Source organism: Indicator indicator, chromosome 10 (assembly GCF_027791375.1).
Source record: "Indicator indicator isolate 239-I01 chromosome 10, UM_Iind_1.1, whole genome shotgun sequence".
NCBI classification, from domain to species: Eukaryota; Metazoa; Chordata; class Aves; order Piciformes; family Indicatoridae; genus Indicator; species Indicator indicator.
The window spans coordinates 17,769,746-17,797,713 of NC_072019.1; the positions used below are offsets into that span (position 1 = coordinate 17,769,746).

General features: G+C 49.2%; 2 protein-coding genes across 5 annotated transcripts in view; one reads left to right on the plus strand and one right to left on the minus strand.

Moving 5' to 3' along the window:
- The first annotated feature begins 7,062 nt into the window (after positions 1-7,062).
- Positions 7,063-12,378, plus strand: TOR3A (torsin family 3 member A). The gene is made up of 6 exons (XM_054384531.1): positions 7,063-7,387; positions 7,779-7,892; positions 8,838-9,103; positions 9,685-9,854; positions 11,483-11,607; positions 12,128-12,378. Exons 1-6 carry the CDS (start codon positions 7,063-7,065, stop codon positions 12,376-12,378), a joined length of 1,251 nt encoding a protein of 416 aa, XP_054240506.1.
- Positions 12,379-19,550: 7,172 nt separating this feature from the next.
- Positions 19,551-27,968, minus strand: part of ABL2 (ABL proto-oncogene 2, non-receptor tyrosine kinase) — a 43,896-nt gene continuing 35,478 nt past the window's right edge. For 2 of the 4 annotated variants that reach the window (XM_054384653.1, XM_054384654.1), the window contains 8 exons: positions 27,677-27,761; positions 24,504-24,681; positions 23,780-23,964; positions 23,391-23,543; positions 23,191-23,280; positions 21,794-21,967; positions 21,014-21,247; positions 19,551-20,698 (listed from right to left, as the gene is read on the minus strand). In XM_054384653.1, coding sequence (XP_054240628.1) covers positions 19,551-20,698; positions 21,014-21,247; positions 21,794-21,967; positions 23,191-23,280; positions 23,391-23,543; positions 23,780-23,964; positions 24,504-24,681; positions 27,677-27,761 — 2,247 coding nt within the window. Of the gene's footprint in view, positions 21,248-21,793; positions 21,968-23,190; positions 23,281-23,390; positions 23,544-23,779; positions 23,965-24,503; positions 24,682-27,676; positions 27,762-27,968 lie in introns of all 4 variants that reach the window. The other 2 variants (XM_054384652.1, XM_054384651.1) reach the window with 1 other exon arrangement.

Here is a 27,968-nt window from a genome sequence, read left to right on the forward strand (position 1 = left end):
CATGTTCTGTCACTGTTTTCCATTTATAAGGAATGTGACAAGGTCTGAGTAGAGAAAATAGCCTTGCAGTCCTGTGTCCACGTTAACCAAATTTTCATTACATTGTAGTTGAGGAGGAGGAGGAGAAGGACAGAGTCTGTCCTTCAGCAAGGTCATGCTGCTTACTGTATGCCCTATTTAAAGTGAGGAATCTGAGTGCATGGCACTGGGGAAAGAGGTGTTGTTTGTGAGCTTCCCCAGTAACCAACAGCCATGGCCAAGGCCCTGAGGACTAGCAAGAACCCTGGGCTGTCCTCATTCTTCTTCATCTCATATGGAGAGAGCTTCCTGCTGCTCAATGTTGTAACAACAGCTCAGTGCTGCTATTTTGTGGACACCAGCAGGTTTTCAGTCCCACTGTCTGCCTGGCCTGGTTTGTGGCTGAGCTCTGACACTGTAAGCACTTCCAGTAAGTTTTATTCCATCCCCAGCTGCTTCCAGCAACCCCTGCTGCAACATTCTGACTGGGATGGTCATTCTGGAGTCCACACTCTTAGTGGTTTTGCCATCGAATAGAAAGAGTTGATGTAAGCTGGCTTTTCAGGACAGACCTGTAGCACTCATCTTGTACTTGTCCTGTCATTCTTCAGCACTGTGCCAGCCTGCACCAGGGCCGAGCTTGTGGCCAAAAAACTTGTCCTGCTTGTGGTAGGTCTGCATCTCTCTTCAGAAGGGAAGCAGCTTCATCATTACGTTTCCAAATTAAGAGCTTTGTGTTGCTTTTTAGTTCAGACAACATGAGCCTTAAAAGTAAGGAAAAAGCTTCTTCCCAGAGGGGCTGTGTGTTACTAGACTCTGAGCAAGAGCAAGAAAATGTCAGTTTAAGACCATTTCCTTGATTTGTCTGTCAAAACCTTTCCAGCTCTGCATCAGCGTGGCGAGCAGATATAGAGCTGCTTCCTGTTCTTGTACCTGCTGCCATACCTGATCAAAGAGGTGTTGGTGAGAGAGTTTCTTTTTTAAAATGCAGTTTTATTTTGTTCAGGTCTTTCTGTCATTGCATGAGCAGAGTATCTTGCAAGCGGAATGCAACCGTTTACCTGAAAGTGAATTTTGTGTTGTTTTAGGTCTCTTCTGGACTTGGCCACATCCTAGAGTCAGGATGAAGTCTTGAGTTAATTTATTGGTGTTAGTAGTTAGGACTGTAGCTCATAGGCAGCTTTTAGGACACTGTGTTAAGCTAGTGCCTGTTCACTGCTGCAGTCGATAGTGCAACACAGGCTTTGGAAGCCATGGTCCTTCAGTGAGCTCAGCCCACCAGCCTGGATTGTGTCTTGTGGGTTCCCTTTGGGCAGATGTGAGTGTGCTCAGCTGAAGGGTGAGCATGAGCAAGAGCTGTGCAAGGGCTGGTTGCTCTGGGCCCTTGCTGGCTGGGCTGGCCTGTCCCTTGGCTGGCAGTTGGATTGCAGCAGCTGACTGAGATGTTGTTGGGAAGCAGCATGGGCAGTAGCAGGGGTGGTCAGTGCACTCTTCTGTTCTGAAGCAGGAAAGTTTCAGGCATTCTGGCATAAACTATTTGCCGGGAAACCAGAGAGAAGTTTAGACAAAGGGGAGATGGTGAAGCACATGGCATCAACTTGCAGCATTTTTAAAAGCATGTTCTTCTCCGTGAGCTTAATTGTGAGCACTTAAGAGTTAGAGAAGGACCTACCAAACTTTGAAGCTTTGATTTGTATTTGATTGCTCTTGATCATTTATGCTTGATTTAGTAACAGATTCCAAAAAGAGTCTTTGTGAATTTAAATTAATGTTGAGGACTGGATCCCAGGGCTCTAACCTGAAGCCTGTGCCATCAGGTGGAACCTGGGGTAAGTTTTCCCCTGATATGAATGTCAAAGATTTAAAGCAGTGTATTGGTTTACTTGTGAACAAAGGGCATGAAGTCCTGCATCATGAGTAGAAAGCAAGAAACTGTTGCACTCTTCCTTATTTTCTTTTTTTTGTTTGGTTTTGTTTCTGTTTGGTTGATTGGTTTTGGGTGGGGCTTTTGTTGTTGGGGTTTTTTATGTTGTATTGATACTTCTGGTGACTAAACATCTCTGCAACTTGGTGGTCTGCAGCAGAATAAGTTCCTCTCTTACCCACAATCAGGAAGATGTGATAATCTCTGGCATTTTGGCAGTGATCGTGGTTTTGCTTGACTACAGGATCCCATGTAATTTCAAATGGTGCCTGTTGCAAAGGAAAGCAGCAGCAGCATCCAGATGCAGACAGAGCCTGCCTGACTCTCTGAAAGCAGTGTTATTTGTGAGGCAGGTGCTGTGCTCTGTCCATCAGGTCTTCATGACACCTTCTAATTCCTTTTCACTGTGCACGCTGTAATCCTCTGGCTCCAGATGTTCCAGAAGGGTTGTGTTGTGGACATTAGTGATATCAGAGCGCTTGAAGCACAGAAATCAAGAGCTAATTAAAGAAAGAGAGCAGCATCAGCCATCTGCTATTTATCTCCTCCTTCCCAAGTCATCAGTCAGGCTGGAGGAAACACTGAAGTAGGCTCCTCTTCCAGCAGCTAATGAACTGGAGTGTCTTGCCAAACAAACTTCAACTGACAATTACTAATTTATTGCAAAGGTAATTTATTTGCTGTGGCAGCTGGAGCAAGATGCTTGAAACAGACACCCCTCTTGGAGCTGTCAGAGCGTTGCCCCTGGGAGCAGCTGCACGGATGGAGGTTGCTAATACAAAAACAGAACCCAATCATGACTTTCTACTTGTATCCCCCAGGGCCAGGTTCTGCATAAAGCAACGTTGTGTGAATAAAAATTTTAATAAAGCAACACTGATGGATTGTTTAAGTCTTTCTCTCTCTCTCTCTCCTGTCTCTCTATTGTTCTAACATGTGGTGGGCTGAATGTTTAAAGTCTTTTGCTGCTTGATGTTTCACTGTTCTTCCTTCACTAATAGTTATCAATGGCTTTTATTCCAGTCATGTATATCCAAGAATGGAGTTAAGTCTGCAGGTTGGTTGCAAGAGCCTTGTTGGTAAAGAAAGATGTGTTGCAAAGAGATACAGGAGAACAGACCTAGCTTGAAGTGGTCTTCAGAGAACAAATGTTTCTTGGTTTTGAAAGTGCATCTGCCAAGCCTCTAGGCTGATTTCTTGATTGTGTCCCTTGTAGGTTGATCTGGTCCCACCAAGCAGGGGATGTATATTGAGTTGGCAGGAGAGGTATACAGAGTTGGCAAGTGTTTGTGGTTGGCTTTTATAAGCTTTTATTGAAGCTCTTTTATGGAGATGGAGCAAGCAAACAGCCATCAAACTCTGCTTGCTCAGAGTGCAGGGTTTAATCTGGCTGTACCAGAACTTGTTTTCTTAATAACCCACCACACTGAATTTCACAGTTCTCAGTGTCATACATCTGGAAGCCACCAGCAGCTGCTACATACTTCTGAGGACAATATGAACTGCTGATATCCCCTGTACAGCTCCTGGGGCCAGGACACCACCAAACCACCAAGGCACTGTGCTGCTTCTGGAAGTGCAGAAGAGTCTTTGACCCAACCATTGTACCATTGGCATGTTGGTGTGGAGCACTTGCTGTTTTTTTTAAACTATAGTTTCTCAGTTGAACCTTTGGACTTCAGCATTGCTGAATCTTGTAAGAACTGGGTTTGGGTTTTATTTTGGGTTTTTTTTAGGGGGGAGGATGTTCTGGGGGTGGGGTTTTTTTTTTTTGTCTCCTACCATTGTGTGGTGACAATAACATTTCATATCTTCCATCTCTATTTCTGAGGTGCCAATATGTTCAGGAGCAGGATAGGATTCTTGCTGGTGTATAAGCAGCTCAACAACTTAGAGAAACTACAGATGCTTTTAAATTTGGAAAGGCTGAAATAGCCAGTTTGGAAAGCTGTTTTTACAAGCACTCAGTGGTATTACTGCTGGGTAATTTTGGAGTGGTTTGCCTTAGTAACAAGGTGAGAATTAATGTAAATGGAAGATTTTAAAGTTTCTGATTATGTACTGAACACAATTTTACAGAAGAATGAACAGAAACAACTTTGAGCCAGTGGAGACCCAAAGAGGTTTGAAAACTAGCACTTTGTCTGAATTTCTTTCAGATTCTTTCCCTACACATTTTTACTGATTTTAAAAATAAGAAATTAAAATAAGTTCTCAGTTCATAGATCCCAAGTGTGAGACTGATGCTGTGTTGATTTTTCTTTTTGGAGTCTCTCAGTATTTCGAAGAGATTTGGGATAGGACTTTGGGAGGGTGTGGGGGTGAAACTAAAGGAAGAAGGGTTAAGGATTCCCCTTCGTTTATTCCTGACCTTCCTTTTATTGAGTGGTTCAATCCATAGCTGTGTTACACTGAACTGCTGGAGAGAGTCTGTCCTACTGCCTTCTGTCAGAGTTCATCGATGGATATGCAGAAGGAATTGCTGTATGGAAACAGGGAAAAATCACAAAGGGATGGATGTGTGGCATTGCCCTGCCCAGTGAAACAGCCTGGCTGTTAAAATCCTAGACTGAAGGTTCCCCTGTACCAAGTTGTGTTGGGGTGCTGAATAAGCCAGCCTGAAACACATTTTCTTGGTGCTTTTTCTTCATTTTAGATGATCCCTGCACTGTAAGACCTGACTTGACCCAAAATCATGGATTTTTAATCGGATGGTTGCAGCTCACCAGGACCATTTTGGAATAGCTAACCACAAGGTGAAAAGCCATGCAATCAGTATCATCTTTGGGGCCCTGCAGGTCCCTCCAGCTACCTCTTCTGCAAGACTCTCAGCTGAAGATGAGCAAATACTTTAGCGAGGGTTTGAGATCCAGCAGAGGAAGGAAAACCAGAGGGGGATATAATCCCTGCAAGAGGTACTAGGGTACTGACTGCTGTGCTTCTGAGTTCCATCCTCCCCAAGTCAGGTATGAGCAGTTCTCCTCAGTGTAGTGCACTAGGATCTCTTTTTGCAGCTTCCCTTTAATCTGTGGAGATGATGTCCTCCCTGGGGCCCACAATGGGAACTGAATTAAAGGGGAGTGATTCCTCCCCCCTTTCAGCGCTTTGTTAACCTCAGAGCCAGGTCAAAGTAGTTGGCAGGTTACTAAACAACCATTCTTGGTTTTCCCCTGCAGCTCTGAGGATGTGCTGCCCTTGAGCAAAGCTGAGATCCCAGGAATCACACCATCAGTCGTATTATCTCTCAGAATTTGCTTGCTTGCTTTCTTTATTTTTTTTTTAAACAGAGAAGCATCTATTTTTTACGGAGTCTGTCCATTTTGATAAGCTGTTTTAAGTGAAAGCACTTACCCCAGGAGAGTGGAGTTTAAATATTACAGCTATGAATGTTTTTTAATAAACATACATAAATGCTCAACTCAGATGTTTCAGCTACTTTGCAGAAAGGCCAACAGCAGTTTCATTTGCTGTGGCCATAGTCTGATTTTTAATTGTTTTTGGGGGGTTTTGGTTGGTTGGTTTGTTTTGGTTTGTTGTGGGTTTGTTGTTTGGGGGGGGGGGGTTGGTGTATTTTTTATGTGCACAGGTTTTAGTTCTGCAACTGGTATTAAGGTATTAGCCCCACTGATTAAAGGTTTTAAAAGTAGATAGTCATGAGGTGAGGCTCGATAGGGCTGTGGGCAACCTGATCTAGTGGAGGATACCCCTGCATACTGCAGAGGGGGTTGGACTAGCTGACTTTTGGAGGTCCCTTGCAACCCAGACCATTCTGTGATTATTGAGAAGTTGAAGTCTATACCAGTACCTTTAATATCAATTTGTAATATCTATAGCCACGTGTAGATGGTGATGCTCATCCACTCCATGCCTTGGCCGTGCTGGATCCCACTCTTCATCCACCTGAATGAGTGAATTGCCAGGCTGGATGAACTGCATTTAATGCCCTTTTTTTTCTGCACACGTGGGATGACCTGGGAATTCTTTCCATGTCCAAAACGTCTTGGCTAGGATAAGTTGTGCTCAGTAATTTGCAGAAGTTATTGTAGAGGTGTTAGTCTCTTACAGTAAGCCAACAATGGATACAGCTCAAGGTAAAATGCAAGTTATAAGGGACTGACTTCTTATCTTCCCTCCCACCCCCAGCTGAGTTTGTGTGCTCAGCAGCCAGCCCTAATGACTTCTCACTGCGTTCCTGCACAGGAGGGGTTTACAAGCATGCTGGAGAACGTGGGTGGTGGTGATGAGCTTAGTGGTGCTAATGAGTCCTACCTCGTTTCTCATACACGATTTCGTGGTGGCTCTGTGTTGATCTGAAGCTTTTTTTGCTGGCTACTTGAGCAGGGTCCACCCTCCTGTGCTGCTGGTGGATGTGCCTGCGCATGGAGATGCACCCATGTCCAAGAGCAGCACTTCTTGGGGCAGATAAGCTGTGACACACAGCTAGCCTGTCCCAGAGCCAGCAGCAAAACCATTTCTAGAGCTTTGATTTAATGGCTACACTGCACAGCAGGCAGCAAGCAGGTACGCCGGGCGCGGCTCGGTGCAGATCCTGGTGCTGCCTCCTGCTCCCTCGGGTCTGCCTGTTACTTTGTGTCCCTTCGTAATGAACCCGGAACGGAGCACCTGCCAACGCCTCTTGCTGCCTCTTTCTGGCAGCAAAACTTCAGCTGAGCCACCGAGCTGCTTCATTCGTTGCCGTGCCGTGGTGGAAACAGGAGCTTCCTTGGGCAGCTCTCCATCCCGGGTGGAGAAAGAGGCTGCCTTGCCTCTCTCCCCTTTCGTGAAGGTTGGCAGGACCTGAGGAGAGAACAAGGTCCAGGTTTGTGCAGGGCAGAGACCAGACGGGTGCCCGATGCCTGGTTTTGGGAACTAGGTCAGGTTTTGCAACGTGTTACTGGCAGAAGCCGTGCTGCGAGCCCGGTGGAGTCTGTTGGTGGGACAGGCGGGCGTGAGGCCATCTCTAGTCTGGTGGTCACACCCACGCCACGGCTCCTTCCTCGGCAGCTCCAGTTGTGGGCGGCCAGGAAGTGAGATCACGGCTCGGGCGGTTTAAGGGCGGCCGGGAGCCGGCGGGCACCCAGAAGCTTCAGCCGGAGCAGCGTCTGCTCCACCTTGCCGCCATGGGCCAGGACGCGCTCTGGGTCCCTGTGGGGCTGGCCTGCTGCCTGCTACTGCTGCTCCTGGGGGGCTCGGGGGGCCTGGGGAGCCGAGGGACCCCACCAACACCACCAACCCCACAGACCCGGGGGCCCTGGGAAGAGGAACGGAGCTTCATGGCGGAGATGGGACCATGGGGCAGGGTGAGGTACGAAGCCGTGAAGAAGCACTTGGGAGCCGTGGGTGCTCTCTCCAAGCGGTACTGGCAGTATCTGGCATGCAAGGTGTGGCAGGAGGGCTGCAAAGAGGAGGAAGGGGCGGAAGAACGAGAGTCTAGTCGCGGGCCAGGTAAGCATCTTCCTCCTTTTTCTCCTTCTCCTGTTCTCCCATGCCCCAGAAACAGCAGAGTGTCCAAACGCTCTGTGACCCCCAGCACAGGGGACTGTGCCCCCAGCTGATTCCTGAAGGGCACTGTATCGCTGTCCTTACTTACAGGGTACCCCTCGTTGCCACAAGCACGTATGTGCGTGAGGGGAGTGTTCTTGCACTGGCCGTGACTCTCCAGGCCCACTTCAGCCAGCTGCTGCCTGTTAGGTGTTTATTGCCCCTCTCCAGCTCTCTCAGTCCCTGCACCTGGCAAGAGGGCTGCCCATAACTGGGCTCAGCTGAGCAGCTTCACAAAAAAAAAAAAAAAAGACACTTGATGGCAGTTCTCTGCTCAGACCACTGCCTTTTCTAGGCTGGAGCTTGCCTTTGGTGGGCCAGGATTACCTGGAGATCCTCTCTGCCTGGTACTGCAGCTTTGGCAAGTGCTGCGAGACAGGAGACTGCAGGATAGTCAACAATGTCACAGGTAGGTTCTGTGCTGTATCTGGGAGACTCCCAACTTGACTCTTGACTTGCTTGACTCTGCTGCCTCTCCCTGTTGACTCTTTTGTTGTTTGTTTGAAGGTGGTTTTCTTTTTTTAAAAATTGTGGTTTAGTAAGGGATGTAAGTAGAGGGCATTTCTGAGCAGAGTGCTGAGCTGGTGGGAGGTCAAGGGGCTGAGCCAAGTCCTGCTTCCCCGTATTCATTTGTAGCTCTGGACTGCAGAAGTTTGTTCCTCGCTGTACAGCATGTCTGTTCTGCTTTGCAACCAGCCCTCCCTTCATCCAGTAGCTCCCAGGCATAGGCAGTGGGATCCAAACTGGCTCAGTATCCAGCCCCAGGTCAGGACGCTATACTGTAACCTGTCTGTCTGAATTTTATTGGCCCTGAGACTTCTGCTATCCATACCCTCTGCTGGGAGCTCCTGAGGGCCTTTGGGCTTCAGTGCTCTCCACAGTCACCAAACACCTCATCCACTTCCCAAAGGAAAAAAGGAGTTAGTGGAAAGTGCGTGTCTTACTGTGGTCAGTAGCTGGTGCAGGCAGGGTACAGGCAGAATCCCAGAATGGTGGGGAGTTGGAAGGGACCTCTGGAGACCATCCAGTCCAACCTCCCTGCTAAAGCAGGGTCACCCACAGCAGCTTGCCCAGGATCACCATGGGTTTGGACTCTCTTCAGAGGAGACTCCACAATCTCTCTGGGCAGCCCGTTCCAGGGCTCCAGCACCTCCACAGGACAAACGTTTTCCTCCTTCTTGCCTCCTTCACTGGTACCAGCAGCCTGCCTCACTGACTTAGGGCTTCAATGCCACTTCAGATAGGCAGCCTCAACAGCAGGGCCCTGTGGTCTTAGTGCCCTACCACATCTTTTCCTCTTATTCAGCTGCAGCAGCCCCTGAGCTTGCAAGTTAAAGCTCTCCATTTCCTGCAGGGCTAGAAGCAGACCTCAATGGGCAGCTCCACGGGCAGCATTTGGCCAAAGAAATTGTGATCCGGGCAGTGCGAGGGTTCCTGCGCAGCCGGCGGCCAGAGAGGGCTCTGGTCCTCTCCTTCCATGGCTGGTCTGGCACAGGCAAGAACTTTGTGGCTCGGATGGTGGCCAGCCACCTGTTCCAGGGCGGGCTGAAGAGTGACTGCGTCAGGCTGTTCATCTCCCTCTTCCACTTCCCCCACCAGCAGTATGTGGACTTGTACAAGGTGAGAACCAGCGACATGGTGTTGCCCTGGGGATGCTTGGTGCACTGGCTCTGACTGGAATGGGGTTCGCTTCCCTCACAGCAGCCTGCAGGGTGTCATGTTTTGGCTCTGTGATTGACACCCTGTTGGTATCGGGCTGGTGTTTGGGCTGCTGCTGAGCAGTGCTTGCGTAGCCTTAAGGCCTTCTCCCGCTGTGCCCCTGCAAGAAGTTGGAAAGGGACACACCAGGCAGCTGACCCATCTGACCAGAGGCTTATCCCATGCCACTTACCACCCTGCTCAGCAGTAAAGTCTGAGGGGGTGGTTTTGGGGTAAGAAGCCACTGCTGGGCATCAGGCTGTGGGAGGTGTAGGTGGTCACCTTTGCATCACTTGCTTTGATTTCTTCTTGCTCTTTCCTTCACTTATTAAACTGCCTTCATCTTGACTCACTGGTTTTCTTCCTTTTGTTCTTCCTATTCTCTGTCCCGCTGGGTGGTTGGGGGCTGTGTGGTGTTTAGCTGCCAGGCAGGGTTAAGCTATGGGACCCTGGTGGCAGTGACTGTTGCTGTTCTTCTCACCCTCCTTCCTGCTGCTCTGCAGGCTCAGCTGAAGAAGCAGATAAGTGAGACTGTGCAGCTCTGTAAGCAGTCCCTGTTCATCTTTGATGAGGCAGAGAAACTTCATTTTGGCCTCCTGGATGCCATCAAGCCCTTCATGGCTCACTCTGACAAGGAGGTGGATTACCAGAGATCCATCTTCCTCTTCCTCAGGTGACTTCTGGGCCCCCAAAGGGATGGGGAGGAACAAAGTGATGGGAGGAGCTCAGGCTGCAGGGGAGGGCAAAGAGATGTCTCACTCCTCTAAGAGGTGATTGCCTCTGTTGTCAGCTTTGCTTATGGATGCTGGGTACAGGGCATTTGGTAGGAGAAGCTGAGATCCAGCTTAGCTGGAACACCTGAGCCAGCATCTAGGCTGTGAGACAAGGAACCAGTGAGAGTCTGAACCAATATGGGGCCACCGTGCACAGCTGAGCAGAGAGATCCTGTACTCCAGCAAAGCTGGAGGGGCAGGTCATGGTGTGGGAAGTTTTCGTGTGATGTGGCAGTGTTAGCTGGGAGTGGCTGCAGACAGATGGGTCTGCTGTGCTGGGAGGGCTGATCCTGACATTGGCTTATCCTGTGATTTGGTTGGTTCCTTTCCCACCCAAAGGGAGGAAGGACATTTGCATGTGCACACCCTGGGAGCAGAGGGGAGCAGGGTGCCTTGAGCTGCAGCAGTGTGTAATCCTGGGGGGTTTCATCATACCCTGTGGCAGTGTGACACTGACCTGCTGGAGCAGGACTGGCTTTGCCCCAGGGCTCCTTTGGACACCTGGCTGATCCTGCCAGGTTTTAGGGATATGGATTTGGTGGGGCTGGCTGCCTGTCCTCAAGTCAGTTGTTCCTGTGGTCTGGGTTGGAGCAGGGTTAGGACAAGTTGTTTCCCCAACCCTAAAAGGCAGTAGGTGGGCAGCAGGCAGTGGTGGTGGCTTTTTAATTTTGCCTCCCATGAAGAGAAAGGAAAATATGGGTGTGAGATCTGTGCCTTCCAGTGCCTCCCTGCCTCCCACCAACACAAGCTCTGCAGCTAGCTGCTTCCCAGTATCACCAGTTCACTAGGGCTGATCTTGAACTGTGTTCAAAGGCAAGGGGCTACCCTGGGAGCCTCAAAGGCTATCAGGGCGTCATGTTCCCCCACCATGGAGGGTGACCAGAGGAGTCTTTGTGTGGGAACTGCACTGCACTGTCCCTCAGGCAGGGGATGCTTTGCCAGGTCCTGGGGTTGCCACTTGCACCCCCGCCCTGGACCTTTACTTCTGATGGGACTCATGCTATGTGCCCTGCTCTCTGACTTGGACTTTTAGTGGTGGCTTGTTTGGAGTGGAGCCAAGTGTCACCTGAGAGGTTGGTGGCATCCCAGCCATGACAGGGGACTGACAGAGCTGGAGGATTCTGGCTCCTGGTCCCACCATGGGAGAGAAAGCAGCTGCCCCAGGGTCTGAGCTGGCAAGATGGAAGATGGTCTTATAGATGCTTACAGAAAGGGGCTCTTTGGGAAGAAAGCAGGTTCATGTATGTGCTGATTGTAGTTGAATCCCCATCCCTGGAAGTGTTTAAAAGACAGAGATCTGGTGCTGAGGGATGTGGTTTAGCACCAGCCTTGGTAGAGTTAGGGAATGGTTGGACTCAATGATCTTAAAGGTCTTTTCCAACCAGAACACAATTGCACAGTCCCATGAATACTTCAGATGCTGATCCTGCACAGCAGATCTACTGCTGCTGTTGAGGCTGCTGTAGGGGAGGCTGCTGGCAGCTATCTCTGGAGGCATGGTCGAGTGACTTCCTTTCTGTGCCCACAGCAATCTCGGCGGCAACACCATCAATGAGGTAGCCCTGGACTTCTGGAGAGCTGGTCGGGCACGGGAGGAGATCTCCATGGAGTTCCTGGAGCCATGGCTGAAGCTGGAGCTGCAGGAACCTGAAGGTAAGAGCTGGGCTTGCTTGTGGGAGGCTGTGGGCAGGCTGCCTACACACCTGCCCCTCTGTGCCAGCGTGGGGCCTTGCTTACACAAGTTCCTTCCACCTTGTGCTGCACAAGGGTGTGCTATGGGACAAAGCTTCATTCCAACCCCTCCCCTGAGGGGTTATCTGCATCATGAGCCCCTCCCTTCACCCACATTAGCAAGGCACCACACATGAGGAGGAGCTGAGAGGCCTCCTTGGCCCCTTCAGCCCTGAAAATGGCCTGATTGTGAGAGGCCACCTGACACTGTAGGGCAGTATTGAGCCTTCTCTTGGCCTAGCTGAGCCAACCCCTATTCACGCTCTGTGTTCAGACTTAGTGCTGGCCAGATCTGGCCACCCTGAGACCCTCTTGTGTGTCTCCACCATATGTGGCTGGATGAGCCAATGCAGCCCCCTCAGACACACAAGCCTTGGCTCTTAGAAGGGAGAACAGCTCAGATGAAGCTTCTGAAGGCACTTTGTCCTGTGCTTCACCACAGGGAACGGTTATGTCCGCAGCCACCTCCTTGAAGAGAACCTCATCGACTTCTTCGTGCCCTTCCTGCCCCTGGAGTACCACCACGTGAAGCTCTGCGCACGAGATGCATTCCTGGCCCGTGGACTTCCATACACTGAGGCAGCCCTCGATGAGGTGGCCAGGATGATGGTTTATGTGCCCAAAGAGGAGAAGCTTTTCTCTGCACAGGGCTGCAAATCAGTATCCCAGGGCATCAATTACTTCCTTCCATGAACACCAGGTGGGACACCACCAGTGGTGAAGATGGTTCTGCACACTTAGGAGCTGCTCTCCTTGCAGAAGGTTGGGTGAGCAGGTTACCCAGCCATGTGCTTGCCCAGGGACAGAGACTGAAACCTGTGTTCCTCTGAGGGCTGTTTGGAGGGAAGGAGGGGTACCCAGCCTGGCCTTGCTGCTGGGACATGGGGACAGCCTGTGCTTGGCCATGTTCGAAGCCTGCCTGGTGGCTTTTAAGTCCATTTTAGCAGGTAGCAACCTGAAGTAGTGGTTGGGTTGTGCTGAGGGGTACTTTGTGTGACAGGAGTGAGGATGTCCAAGCTCTTGGTTTGTTACTGTGTAGCAAAGGTCTTGGACAGACTGGTCCTGTGGAGGTGGTCCAGCAGAAGCCATGTCCTCATCGTCCTCATCCTTGTCCCCAGCTTCCTCAGAACTTTTGCTGGAATTGTTTTTTTTCTCTCTGTTGCTCTACTGCATTCACAAGGCCTCTGCTGATCATGGCATGTGCCCAGTAGGATCATGGCATGTGCCTGGAGGTCCCTACATAGAGAAAGCGACTGACGGATCTCTTCTGGAGATGTCAAATCCATAGCCCCTCACTTTGGAGTGTCCCTCTCTCATGGGAGTCATCTTGTGTGGAAGCAGCTGCAGGGATGAGATGAACTTTGGCTGATACTATTTTTTTAAGCAGTTGGGTTAAGCTCACAGGAGGGTTTGGGCTGGAAAGGACCTTGAATATCATCCAGTTCCATCCCTCCCAGTTTGGTGAAGAGCTTGTTTGCTTCACTGCAGAATGAAAAAGGGGAGACTGGGCAAAGGGCAGGTGGGGGGAGATGGTGGCTGAAGGAACAGGATGCAGCTGAATTTGGGTGTTCAGGGGTGCAGCACGCTTGGGTTTGTCCCTTTCTTCCAGCAAGTTTCATGCTGTGGGTTTGTTGGGGGTTTTTTTGTTTTGTTTTGTTTTGTTTTCTTTTTTTTGCCTGGTCTCAGCATTACTACAGCAAGGGGCTGTTTGCTGTCTGGGTACTTGCCAGGTGATAAAGTTATGTAACAGCAGGACCAAAAAATTTCAACAGTGTTCCAGGAACAGGTTTGTGACCTGTAGGTCAAAACTCCCTTCCAACACAGCTAGCCTGGGGGGTTAGGGTGAAACAGCACACGCCAAGGACAGGGCTTAGCTGCCTGGACACCCTATACATGGACCTTTGATCTATTTTAAGCTCTGAACCTTGGTGCCAGCGATGAGCAGCACAGCCTCTGGGAAAAGATTGACCAGACACACTCACTAGTCACACAGACGTTGAGCTGGCGTTTCCCTCTGGGCACGCTGGCTCTGTTATCTCAGAAGGCTTCATAGTCCAAGGTGGAGGATGACCCAGCTGCTTTTCCACTGCTCACCTTGGTGCAAAGCCAGGTTAAACTTACCTCTTGTCTCTAGACTGGACCTTCAGGCCTGTGCCAGCATACACTGTTGTCAGGGCTGACTGAGACTTGGTTTATGGTTAATCTCTTCATGGCAAGTGTCAAGCCTGAAGCTTTAGCCCAGGAAACATCACTGGGGGGATATGCCCAGGGAAGGGAGGATGCAGCCCCAATGAGGACACAGCTTGGACTGTGTTTTGTAACCAGGGCAGAGAGCTGAGGAAGTTGTTAGTTAGCTGAAGGTTATATAAGCCAGGAGAAGTTAGGACTTTTCAGATAGAAAACAATCTCCAGCTGTCCAGGTCAGACCATTGCTGATTGGAGAAGGAGGGAGGGAGTCAGTCCTCGGGCTGGTGTCAAGCAGCTCTTACTCTGTTAGTGATTAAGAAGCAGTGTTACCCAGGGCAGCTATCAAACTGATGGTGCCAGGTCCTGTACGTTGGAGAATCATTTGGTTACACAATCCCAGCAGCCAGAACCACTCCCCTCACACCACCCCAGGGCACCACTGTTTGATTTCAAAGGCATAGGTGTTCTTGTGTACAATCTGGCACAGCTGAATTTTTTCAACAGGTGTATAATAATCTTTGTTTTTTCCACCCAAAAGAACAAACTGGTTAGTACTGAGCCCCTTCACCTATTCTTTGAGGAAAAAAAGCAGCAGGTATACAAATAGAGGCTGTTTTTGGGTTGTTTGTTTGTTTTGTTTTTTTTTTTTTGCCAATAAAATATTGCAACCTTTATTTAAAACAAAATGCAAATTGGCAAAACTTGGTGGAACAACAGGCAAAGAGGCCCTCCAAAGGGCCTTACTTACATCAAGTTTAACACTGTTCGCAGTTCACAGTCAGACGATAGTGAGAGAATTAAATTAGAAAAACAACCAAAATATATTACAATAACAATTAAAACCAAAAACAGTCAACAACACTGGTAGAGTGATTGGTGATTAACGTGTTTCGCTTTACTCTGTGGCCCCCAAGGAGCTCACTACTGACACAAGCAGCGTGCCAAGCTGACTGGGCTTCACCCCACTGTGCCCAACAGAGAGGTGTGGAAGAAAAGCCTCCTTTGGTACAGACATTGCTCGCTGTGTGGGTGTTACAAATAATTCAGGTGTCCCACAGCCTCTGCCTTCCCACCACTAAGGAACAGGCTGAAGGTTCTGCTCTACATTACGGGGAGTTGGGGTACAACCCCTAGATGGGGCCACTTGCCAAAGGGGGAGGTTTCTGAGCATGCTGTAGTCACTTCCTGCCTGCTACTGGTCAGCAGCAGGGCTGGGTTGAGTGTTTTAGAAGACAGCAGCCTGTGAGTTTTGCAGAAACAAGTTTTTGGATTCCTTAGCAATTGTCAGAGCTGCTGATGCCCCAGGAGCACCGACAAGCAGGGTATGGAGCACCCTGCCACACCTGCCTGGCCTCAGGTAGGTGGAACAGGTATCCGGGGTCTGGATTTCCCTGTGGCTGTGCAGCACAACCCATCTCATGTGCTCACACCTGCTGCCCTTCAGGGGCTGCTCTGGTAACAGCACTTCTGGTGGGGTTTAGTTCCTGCTGTTCCCAGAGCTGTGTCTATAAAACTCTGGCATAAGCACAGCTGATAGGATGTCAGTGTGAGTGTGTCTTGCTGACCCAAGGCTAGTGGTGCTCAGGCGAAATGTTCTGTGTGAGGAGCAGACATCCCTCCCCTTCCCTGCTGTCTTCTGCACCACTAATACTGCTTCCTTTTGCCTTTCCAGTGGCTAAAGTTGATGCAGTTCCAAGACCTAGAGTCTTGATTCAGCTTCCCCCTGTCCATATTCCTGATCCATACGAGTAATGGAAGTGCTGCCCATTTCCTGGGGGTAGGAAAGGTGGGTGGTGCAGGAAGGAGAGAGGATTGTCCCTATGAGTCAGCCAACCCCACAACAGCAGGGACAAGTGCCCCAGGTTCAGCTCACCCATGTGAGTACATGCCTTCTGCTTGGCATTACCAGGCCCCACCTGATACCAGCCCATTGTAAAGATGCCAGCTTCAAATTCTAGCCCCTACTAGTGCAAGTGAGAGAGCCTGGCCACAACTGCATCCTCACCCCACAAGGTCTTCTGCTGGTGGTGAGGAAACGGAACAGGAGTTGGTGCCTTGTTCCCCCACCCTCAACAGTGGTGCAAGAGGTGCTCTTCACTGGGACAAATAAGGGGGCTCCACCAGCCTGCTGTCACTTTGAACATACTGTGCAAGGCTGAAAGCAGAGGAGATGCTGAAGTAGAGACCTTTAAGGCTGAACAGAAAGACAAACCTAGCAAAAGGGAGAAGAAACAAGACAATTGTGGGAGAGTAGCTGTGGAAGGAAGTACGACTGAACAGTGACTGACAGCCTTCCCTGGTACCATCCTTTTGCTATCCTGCCAGATTCCAAGTTTGGGAATAAAACTGTCGGGCAGCAGAAGCAGCAGCAATTCTGCAGCCTCCTCTTTAAGGGGAAAAAAAAAACCACAGTGTGAAGTCAGCACTACCTCTGTCACCATCCACCCACCTGATGAGACAAGGGGTAAAGAGAAGAGGAAACACTCCCCACAGGAGTGATGACAGGAAACCCCCCATTTCCACTAGTGTCTGGTGTTCCACCATAGGAGGGATCTGAACTGAAGGAGCTTCTGTGTTGCCCACAGAGGTTGTGGAGTCTCCATCCCTGAAGATACTCAAAAGCCTTCTAGACACAGTCCTGGGGAATGATTGTAGATGGCCCTGCTTGATGGAGGGAGTTGGACCAGGTGACCTCCAGAGGTCCTGGCCCACCTTGGCCACTCTGTGTCTGTAGAATTAGATGTCTGCTCCAGCTGAATATCCACTGCCCTGTCCCCCACTGCTCATCACCTCTGCCCTGATTGAGAAGAAACCAGGTGGTGTTTTTGGAAGGAAGTGGGGATGTCCTGTGGAGGGGAACCAGCCCTTTGCTGGGGCACAGTTACTTTCTTCAGAAAGGGCCAGAAGAGGGAACATGAAGTAGGTGTTCCAGGAATCTGCTGCTTTTCAATTGCTTTTGCTGGAGCTTTTCCAGAAGACTGTCAGGAAAAAAAGAGCTTCTTTCAAAATGCTCAACAGAACTGGAATTACAGCCTTAAAATTGCCTGCTTATGCCACCCTTCCCTGGACAATCACTTCGCTCTCAGTCTGCTTGTCCTAGGCTGAGTGGTAGTAGGGTGACAAAACCAGGCGATTGTCTGCCAGGACAAACAGGACCTGCCCTCCTGCCCTGAAGAAAGCTCCCACACTGTTCAAATCCTGCTGGCTGTTTGACACAGCCACGTGAACCAATACCACAAGCTGTCTTCCCTTTGCAGGTCACCTTTCCACTGGCAGCTCATTTGGCATGCAGCAATGCATGCCTTCAATAAAGATGACTGCGAGAGATAAGGTAAACCCCACATGCCCTTGGTAAAGTCTACAAGATAATGGTTTGGAGCTGAGTGCTGCTGTGGAGGAGCCTCAGCATAGCTCTTCCCCTGAGAGCAGTGGGAGAGCCTGGGTAAGCCTGAAGGTCCTACTGCAGAGCCTTGTTGGATTGGCTGGGTACTGCTCGGGCAGGATGGGTGACCCAGGCTGTACTTCCCTTTCTCTCCACTCAGGTGCCAGCTCACTGGAGTAAAAGTGACTGGTGGGAATAATTAACTCTTTCCTGCCTGTCAGGTGGGGTGGATGCACTGCTTGGCTTTCTCACTGTTTCACCTACTTGGGCAGTGAAGCTCTCGTGGTCCATTCTGCCTTGCGTACTGCTCACTGGTGCACATTCATGGGTCGTGACACAGCTCTGTTTACCACAAACCAGCAATAAAAATGAGGATGCTCAGAGACCAGCCCATTCCTAAAGCTTTTCCAGGCTCCTGTCTCACTGTGCTCCATGGAACAACCGGAGACTCTCGGGGAGGCCGCCCTGCCCACTTCCAAGCACCAACAGGGCAGTGCTCCTAGACAGCAAAGGAAATGCCCTTCTTCTAACTTCACAGCTGTGCCCCAGCTCAATTCTAAATGCTCCAACTAAAAGCAGCACAGTTGCACTCAGATCAAGTTAAAAAAAGCATTTTAGCTAAAAAATAAAAGATTTAAGGTGCAAAGCAAGTGAGATCCTCTATCATCACCAACAGTGAAGTGAGCAGCAACATGCAGGGTAACGTGTTTGGATCAGGCTTCCTCCTCTCATTAAGCAACAATTACTTGAGGTCTTCCTCCCTGCCAGTGTGTTTACACCTGAGGGAGTCGTGCATACATGCAGCAGACCAGCTTTTGGAGGCCACAACAGTCTGCAAGCAGCACCAGCACCAAGGAACACAACTTCAGTGACACAACTCCTTTCATTCTCGGATTGTCAGTAGGCACCAGATATCAGAGACCATAACCCAAGCAGGAGCTCTCTGAGGCAGCCACCACGTTTGTTGTCATATCTCAGGCAGAGGAGCCCACAGTTTATGTGCCCATTCCCTACTCTACAGCATGAGATTCTGGCCTAGCCTTTAAAATACAGGACTAAATGAAAAGACTATGGCTGTGGCTGCACTTCCCTGTGCTGACAGACCTAGTCCAGCTTCCAGGGAGGCTGGAAGCCTGCAGGACCAGTAAGCACCAGAACAAACCCCAGGAAGCCATCAGTGAGGTGTCAGTGTTACACTGTGAGTGGGACAGGTCTGGGGAGCCCTGCAGCAGTGAAGGCATGGGGCTGTACTTTGGTTCTCCAGCTGGCACTGCAGTGCTGTGACTGCTAGAAGAATGTGGAGAACAGCCAGAAGCTCTGCCTATCCTACCATGGGTCCTCCCAGTGATGAAACTGAATTAGGGAGTCAAGCTGGTAGCAAGTTAAAAACAATTTAGAGCTTAAAAAAAGAGAAAACAATCAACCAACCCACCCACCCCAATAACAAGACTGGCAAGTTGTGCAAGAGCCCCACACTACTCATAAAAGACCATCAAGCAGCACCCAGGCTAGACCACTAGGAAGCGGTGTCAGCTGAGTGAAGACTGGGTGGCAGGGAAAGGGTATTCCAGTGGTAAGTCTGCCCAGCATCCCTGATGCTTCTGCTATGACTACGCTGAGAATGTGTGGTGGGTGAGGGGGACAGGAGGGACAAAGGGACAGTTCATATATTAACTTGTTTTGCAGTTATCTTACAGCAGCTACAGCGCTGTGGAAGCCAGCACCATCTGGGCTAAGTGCATCTGCTTCCAGCAGCTCTGAATGCTGTCAGTGCATTAGACCTTCCCCCAGCCACATGCCACCTGCCCCTTCGGAGCTCCAAGAGCTCGGCAGTGGGCACCAGCGGAGCCCCAGGGCTTCTCCTTTGCCTTCTCAGAGGCCAAAGCATGTGTTGGTGCAGCCAGGGGAGGATCAGTACAGCCGAGGGGCCTGCAGCCACTCCAATACTCCAGCTATCACACATCAGAACACTCTTCCCAGAGCAAGAACCTGCCACCGATTCTCCTGCCTCTCCAAGGGAGGAGCAAGGGCCTTCCTTCCCTTGCCATACCAAGCAGATCAGCCTGACTTGGTAGGGACAAATACTCGATGTTCTGCCCCTTACATCTTAACTCTACCCTCACCATCCCCTTTTGTTTTTTATTGAGATGAACCTGTAAACGTGAGGAGAACTCAGTGATCTGAGGTACTTCACATACTCAAGTATCAGTCTTTCCTATTGAAAGCATCAGTACGGAAAAAAAACTCCCCCCTCCCTTCTCCCCGTGTGTGTTTCTCTTACCCAGATTGACAGTAGCTACCTTTGCACCACGTCACTGATTTCTTGGACACAGGACAATAAGTTATTAAGGACGGGGTTTGCCCCAGGGATGCTAGCAGCTGTTGAGGACACCTGCAGCTCCTGCAGGCTGAGTTCCAGTTTGCTCACGGCTTCCCGGAAAGCAAATTTGTTGCGTGTATGCGGGATGCAGTCCACGTAGCCTGAGCAGTAATCCAGCAGCTGGTGCCCTGTGTCCACCAGCTGGCTGTTTGGTGTGGGCTCGGCGATGGCGCTGGAGAGAAGATCTGCGCACTCCAGCAGAGCCTCCTTGCTGATTTTGTCTGCAGAGATCTTCTCAGCTGCCTGTTTGGTCTTTCTCAGAGCTACTTTTGTGCCTGCCGTGCCGTTGGCCATTTTCACCGGGGATGTGGAAGACGATGACAGAGGCACTTGAGGTGGAGGCATCACAGGCCTCCCAGATTTTCCACCAACAGGTGCTGCTGCTGCTGCTGCCTTCTTACTCCCTTCGCTCGATTCCAGTCCGTGCTGTGCTCCCGCCGTGTTGCTCAGCTCTTCTGCTGCATCTGAGCAGGCAGCAGGCTGTTGGAGGAGTCTCATCACTGGTGGTGGAGGTGGAGCACACTTTGGTTTTACCCGTCTGGGCCGGTCCCTGTCGCCGGAAGAAGTGACCTGATGCTCAGATAAGAGCTTAAATTTATTACCCTGAGAGTCTGTGCCAATGAGCTGCACGTCTGCTGGAGTGTGTTTGAGAGTGGGTGAGATTAGGACTGGCACTTTGTGGTTATGAGTGGTTGGAAGTATTGCTGCAGCCTTTACTGGAGATGACCACCCCTGTCTCTCACCATCCTCGAGGGCCCCTTGCCGTGGGCCACTGTTTTTTTCTTTGCCCTTAGGAGCTGCTACTAGCCCTGGACCCTCCTTCTCTTCTGAGCCAGAGGGCGTTCGGAAAGGGAGTGCTGTGGCACCCCTTGGCAAGAGTTTTGCTTTTGGTCTCTCTCTGGTCAAAGCAGGGCCTTCTTCAAACCTTTTGGCAAGCAGGTCACTGGCCTTCCCTGTGCTCTCATCAGGCTGAGAGGAGGTGGACACTGTCCGTTCCAGCTGGATTTTTGACCTCTGGGAATTTCTGGGAAGGGTCATTGCCATCCTATCCTGCTCTGGAAGCCCTGAGGACATGGAAGATGTAGAGTTTGACCTTGGAAAAGGCTTTGAAGCTTCTTCATTGCCAGCGGGTTTTCCTGCTCGTAAACCCAGTGTCTTTTTAATCAAGCGCGGAGTAAAGAAACCAGTGATGCCCGACCACCCACCGCCGGTGCTCACACCCCCACCACCGCTGGTACCAGTGCCATCATCGTTGTAGAAGGTCCTCTGCACAATGCCCCCACCGTAGCACTTTGGTGATGCCAGGCTTGCATCCTGCTGTGTGGGAGCAAAAGAGAACCCATCCACATGCTGCAAGGAAGCAACAGATGAGAAGTTACCCGTGAGCTCGTATTTCTTATGGGGCTGGTTCTCCATCTCCCGGAAGGAGCTGCTGCGCTTGGGAGGTGTGGGAGCGTTCCTCTTCTTCATAAAGGAGCTGAAGAAGCCACCTTTTCTGTCCCTGGTGAAAGTGGTCTCTTTGGCATCCTCCAATAGGCTGCTGGGAGACTTGTCCCTCTGCTTGCGAGGCAGTGCTGGAGACCCACTTGTTGGCTGTGTGCTTCTGATAAAACCTAGACAGAAGAGACAAGTGTGAAGCTATAAAGCCAAGCTACATTTCCACCTCTCTGTCCTGCAGTGGGCTTTACAGGCCTGCTCTACTTAGCTGCCCAGGTTCTGCAGAGAGAGACTGAGACAGGAAGTCAGTGCTTCCATTTTCTGTGCTAGGCTGGTGTGCTTTTGAAGTCTTTTTACTTTTATTCCACTTCTGTATGCCTGATTTTTCTGCTGTCTGCATGGAGGAGGTCACTTAGGAGACTGTTCAGGGGAAAGTGAAGTTGCTCTGGCATTAAAAAACAAGCAGCAACACTAATTTTTAAAGAAAAAATACAAAAGGATTTGCTAAAAGAACACCCAACAAGCTGCAGTGTTTTCTGCTAGTATTTACCTGCTAGTAAATAACTGGGCTGCTGCAGTGGCAAACAGGCCCAGGGACACAGCAACACAAAGCACCTCCCTGTGTCACCTTGTGCTGTCTTCTTGTTCCTCTGGCCACTTACACCAGCAGCAAGTCTGTCCCAAAGCACATGGCTTCACTGCCGCTGTCCCAGGGCCCGTACCTGGTGCTGAGCTGGAGGCTGAGTGTTCCACAGTATCTTGTGTTCCTTCAATGTTCTCCTTGTTCTCTGCCTGTTTCTTCAGTGTTCTAGTCTTGGAGGGAAGCATGGGTAACCGGGGCAAGTAAGGAACTATGGATGAGGAGGAGGCTGTTCTTCCAAGCTCCTCTGCTACCTCTGTAAAGAAAGAAAAACACAAAGTGAATAGTTACAACGGAGACCAGCAGAGGAACAGAGAATCTGTGTCTTTACTGCAAACCCAAACTGGCAAGATAGATGACTGAAAAATATGTAGACTATGGATTTAGTTCTTCCTCAAATCCAGAGGTATTCAGGGCAAGTAATAATATTTTCATAATGTTTTCAAACTCATGTGCATCTTTATAAATGCAGCAAAAACCCCAGTGGTAGGATCTGTGTCATACAAACTCTGCTCTCTGCTGGGTTAAGGGCTGCTCAGAAACTAAATCCAGCACTGAATACATTTGCCTCTCTTTTTAGTTAAGTTGCTTCCTGCTGCTGCTCCTGGGATCCTCCAAAAGTTGTGTCCTCTCTGGATCTGGATCTAAGCTGCTTTGTTGAGGCGAAGCACTGCACCTCCCTATGAGAAATGAAGACTCTGTTCCCTTCCCAACATCAACACAAGGTATGTGACTGGAAAGAAACAAACCAGAAAAAAAATAACAGCCTCCTGCCCACACCCAGGTTGGCAGCTGTGCAAGAGCACTTGATGTGCCTGTTATAGATCTTCCTTGATAGAGTTTGTTCTGGTGTGTTTTTAAATGTATCAGGGAAGTGGAAGGATCAGCTGCGTATTAAATTTAAAAATTTAGAAGATGCTGAGATATTTCTGCTTGTCTGCTGTCTAATATCACACTTCTCACCAGTATTAACCTGGTGGTCACACTGTATTGGTGGTTACACTGGAGATCTGAGTTGCACAGATTCACTCTAAGTAGAAAATCCAGAGATTAAGGCACACTTTTTTAAAAATGAGGGCTGTCAGAGTAGTATTTTATTACTTAATTGCTGCAGTCAGCGAGGGATCATGACATGCATAATCTTTCTCTCAGCATCACTGACTTTTCTTACTCTTCAGTCTGGGAAAACAAGAGGCTTCCTCTACTAGAGGAGGCCATATTCTTTAGATTAACTCTCTGGCATCTTAGTGCTCCAATGAAACTACACTGTCCCCTGCAGTGCTTTACTGAAGTTTATTCAGTATTTGTGCAGCAAGAAAGGGAACATAACGTTTACCCACTCTAGTCAAGAAATTGAGGGATGAAGCTTCCCCACACTCTTCACTGCTGGCAGATGAGCCTTAAGGGCCTGTCCACAAGACAGCGCTCTGAGGAAAACCTCCAGTACTGTTTCAGAAAGAAAGCAACAGGGGCTCTCACCCTCTGAGATGCTTGAGTCATGGAACATGGTTTCAAAAGCCTGATGGGTCTCAGCAAAGGAAGGTCGGTCTGGTGGGTTCCACTTCCAGCCTGCAAGGTGAGAAAGCAGAGTAAATCTCAGTGCCTGAAACTGGCAGGAGATAACTTTTGATTCTGTCCAAAGAGGAAGCAAACACCCCAGACTGAAAGAAGATACTCACATGCCCTCATCAGTTCATAAACCTTTGGAGGGCACCCCTCTGGCTGTTCCATCCGATAGCCCTTTTCCAGCAGATCATACACCTGAGAGAGGTCAATGCCTGGGTATGGTGACATCCCATAGGTAGCAATTTCCCATAACAGCACCCCAAATGCTGCAAAAAGGAGGAAAACAAAATTCTTGGTCATAATTCTTGCAGATATTTTAGGCCAGTCCAGGTGAAGACATCACAGGCTAAGAATGCTGTCAATCTATGAAGCTGTGAACTGGCATGTGACCATCTTCCCACACCCCATCTTTCTGCTCAGGCCAGAAAGCAAATTACTGTCTAGGCTGGCAAAAAAACAGCAAAATGAGAAAGAGAAGAGCACTGAAGTATAGCTGTCTTACCCCACACATCTGATTTGATTGAAAAGGTATTATAGGCCAGGCTCTCAGGAGCCGTCCATTTGATTGGGAACTTGGCTCCAGCATGAGCTGTGTAGGTATCTCCAGTCATAAGTCGACTTAAGCCAAAGTCAGCCACCTTCACCACGTGATTTTCCCCAACTAAGCAGTTCCGTGCTGCCAGGTCCCTGTGCAAAGGGAAAAAGTACACTCCTTTAGTGGAGCACAAGCAGAGCTTTAAATGCAGTTTTGTGGTTCCATAGCCTGTCCCTCTCTTTTGGATCAGGAAGAACTCCCTTTTTACAGCAGAGAAAAGCAATGTGAGCTTTGCTTTGAACAGTCAGAAACTGAGTGGACTTATCTTAGGAGCAGGAAGGTGAGAGAAGTTTGTTTCCTGAGAAAAGGATGAGATCAGCAGCTCATCACACATTGGTAATAGCTCTGTGGTATAGCTTTATCTGACTAGATTAAAAGAGGACTTGGATTTGACCAGATCTTGCACATGCATCAGAACAGGACAACACCAACCTTCATAGCTGGCAGGCAGTTGTGCATGAGATTTTAAGTTTGTTACGAAAATCATGGTATTACAAGACAGTACTGAAATCAAAACAGCCAACGGATAAGCTAGTGTGAACTCTGGAAGAAACCTCCCTAAAGGAGGAATTCCTAGGCCTGTTCATCATTGCCATCTGAAACCGTACCAACTCAATGTGGCTTCACCTACCTGTGAATGAAGTTCTTCTTCTCCAGGTATTCCATAGCAGAGGATATCTGAGTGGCCATGTAGAGCAGCACAACAGCACTCACTTCCTCTCGGTTGCACTCCCGCAGATAGTCTAGCAGATTCCCAAACGGCATGTATTCTGTCACGATGTAAAAGGGTGGCTCCAGGGTACACACACCTAGGAGTGAGGAGAACAGGACATGTGAATAAAGCTTCTCTTCCTTCCCTGCTTTACCATTACTCCTCATTTAATATCAGTTTGTTGCATTTTGTACTGTTTTTCTCTGTGAAGTGAAGACTTCCAGCTACCAGACCCAGATTTGTGCAGCCCAACTTAATATTCAGTGATTCTGTCTCTCTCTCCATCCACTTTATGGACAAACATGTCTATAAAGGTGACAGAGCACTGGAGCAGGCTGCCCAGAGAGGTTGTGGAGACTCCTTCTCTGGAGACTTTCAAGACCAGTCTGGATGTGTTCCTGTGTGACATGCCCTAGGTGATCCTGCTTTGGCAGGAGGGTTGGACTGTATGATCTCTGGAGATCCCTTCCAACGCTTACCATTCTATGATCTTAGGTTGTTATGGGTTGAGTTTAACCTGATGCTGATATTCAATACCATGCTGCCACCATGACAGCTTCAAAATTAAAGTGCTGGCTGGAGCAGTCTCATGAGGCTTGAAGCTCAGCTTTCCTGTTCAGGTTGCTGCTTTCAGATTCAAGGTTTGGGGTGCTGGTCTTTTCCACTGGGTGGGCTGAGGGTCAGGGGGTGAGGGAGTTCACTGGCTTCTGCTGCTTTTGCATTTTGCTGTACTATTCTGCAAAGAGCCTAAGGTAATTAAACTCTCTTTATCCCAGCCCAGAGGTTTTTTGAGTTACTTTCCCTCCTGTCTGTTTGTAGAGACGGTGGCTGGTGAAAGCAGGCTCTGTTAACCCAGGACATGTCTATCAAAGAACTGCTATTCATATGTAACATACATGAAGGGCCAGTTCTGTTCTTTGGAGGGTTACAGGACAAAACAGGAGTTACTTTCAACACAAAGCCAAGGAGTGGCCAACTGGAGGTAGGTACCATTCAACTGGTAAGACTTGCAGACTGAAACATCACAGCAGAGCAACGCAAAGCACTCCCATGTGTGCTAGCTGGGTAAGGGATCAGCATGGTGGGACCTGCTCTGAAGGCCACATTCTCATACGTTTCTCAGATGACTACTTGCTACAGTCATTGTAAGTATGTACAAAGTATGTAGCAGTGGAGGAGGAGTGCAACAGGACACTCATGCCACAGCTCTGTGAGCATCCACTGCAGTGCTGCTGAAAGCCTGTTTGTACTTCTACCCAGAGTAAAACACAGTGACTGTGCATCACAGAGAAAAAAAGCATCTCTCTGATGAGCAATCTTTCAGGCTCTACTCCTGGAACCAGACAGGGCTGGGCAGACACTTCACCTGTGCCCAGTTTCTAAATGGGTTCAGAATAGTTGCCATTATTAAAATCCTTCACATTTCTCTTTTCATCCTAGGCTTGGCTTGACCAGCTGCTTTCAGGAGCAAAGCTAAGTCCAGAGGCAATTAAACACTAGTAAAGTTTTACGGTGCCACCTCCAGAATCTTTGTAAATGTAGAATTAACAGCTATGCAGACTATTCAACAGTGGTCACCATATCATGTATGTCAGTGAGACAGACAGGGCCCAGCCAAGCTGCAGAGTCTGCAGATGTCTGCCATCCATGTGCTGTTTGATCTGACTTGCATCTCCACTGTCTGAAGCTCATGTACTTATTTGGTGCTATACCGGGTCCTTTACAACAGCAGCTATCTGGTTGTCATCTGCTTCATTATGGACTGTTCTGTTCAGTGCAGCTTTTTCTATCAATGTCTCTGATTTGAGAATTATGAAGATCAGTATTTATTTTGCTTCCAATCAAGCGTTTTTCTTTCACTTTCAGTTTCCTTATTATTTTTTTCTAAATCGAGTCACCAGAATAATTCTGTATATCTGATTTAACACAGCAGGAAAGGAATTGGACCCTGGAAACTGAACTCTGGAGCACATCTTAAGGCCAAGGGCACAAACTAGCAGTCTGCTGGTCTTGCAGACTTTTATATAATGCAGTTGTGCCTGAATAGCAAAACTGTCTACTAATGTAAGTGACTTGAGGGACCTTGACAGGCTGGACAGATGGGCAGAGTCCAACATGGTGGCATTTAACAAGTCCAAGTGCCAGGTGCTGCACTTTGGCCACAACAACCCCATGCAGAGCTACAGGCTGGGGTCAGAGTGGCTGAGAGCAGCCAGGTGGAAAGGGACCTGGGGGTACTGGTTGACAGGCACCTGAACATGAGCCAGCAGTGTGCCCAGGTGGCCAAGAGAGCCAATGGCATCCTGGCCTGCATCAGAAATAGTGCAGTCAGCAGGAGCAGGGAGGTCATTGTACCCCTGTACACAGCACTGGTTAGGCCACACCTTGAGTACTGTGTCCAGTTCTGGGCTCCTCAATTTCAGAAGGATATTGAGACACTTGAACATGTCCAGAGAAGGGCAACGAGGCTGGGGAGAGGCCTTGAGCACAAGCCCTATGAGGAGAGGCTGAGGGAGCTGGGACTGTTTAGCCTGGAGAAGAGGAGGCTCAGGGGTGACCTCATTGCTGTCTACAACTACCTGAAGGGAGGTTGTAGCCAGGAGGGGGTTGGTCTCTTCTCCCAGGCAACCAGCAGCAGAACAAGAGGACACAGTCTCAAGCTGCGCCAGGGGAGGTTTAGGCTGGAGGTGAGGAGAAAGTTCTTCACAGAAAGAGTGATCTGCCATTGGAATGTGCTGCCCAGGGAGGTGGTGGAGTCACCGTCCCTGGAGGTGTTCTAAAAAGGATTGGACATGGCACTTGAAGCCATAGTTTAGTTAGTCATGAGGTGCTGGGTGATAGGTTGGACTTGATGATCTCTGAGGTCTATTCCAACCTTGTTGATTCTATGAGTCTATATTTGATGTTTTATTTAAAATGTCTCTTAGCTCCAATACCACATAAAGGAGTAAGCTGTCAAAAATCCCACCCCATAACCTGACCTGGTTCCAAAAGAATAAATACAGAAAATCTGCCACTGCTTTTAAAACAAGACAGATTTCATTTTGGTGGAAACCCAAGCAAGAACAGAAAGAATAAGGAATTTCACTAACCTAACAACTGCACTAGATTTGGGTGCTTGATCTCCTTCATCACAGCAGCTTCTTTCAAGAACTCTTCCACCTCCATGGTATCTTCCTAGATAAAGAGAGAGGCAAAAGAAGTGAAAACTTATTCTCATGACCATGGTCTGCTTAACACCATGTATCTTCATCTCTATTCTGCTGGTTTGATTTTTTTATCAAAACAAGATCAAACAGCCCTGAAAAGCTGCCTGGCTGACCTGCAGCACAGCCAAGTAGATCTGCAGTACCCAGAAAGCATGAGCATGTTTGGTAGCCATTG

What these genes read in the sequence shown, in the direction of transcription:
- TOR3A (XM_054384531.1), top strand. Translation starts at nt 7,063, where the DNA reads ATGGGCCAGGACGCGCTCTGGGTCCCTGTGGGGCTGGCCTGCTGCCTG. An exon ending in AGTATGTGGACTTGTACAAG is followed by an intron (nt 9,104 to 9,684) that starts GTGAGAACCAGC and finishes GCTGCTCTGCAG; the next exon opens with GCTCAGCTGAAGAAGCAGAT. An exon ending in GGAGCTGCAGGAACCTGAAG is followed by an intron (nt 11,608 to 12,127) that starts GTAAGAGCTGGG and finishes GCTTCACCACAG; the next exon opens with GGAACGGTTATGTCCGCAGC.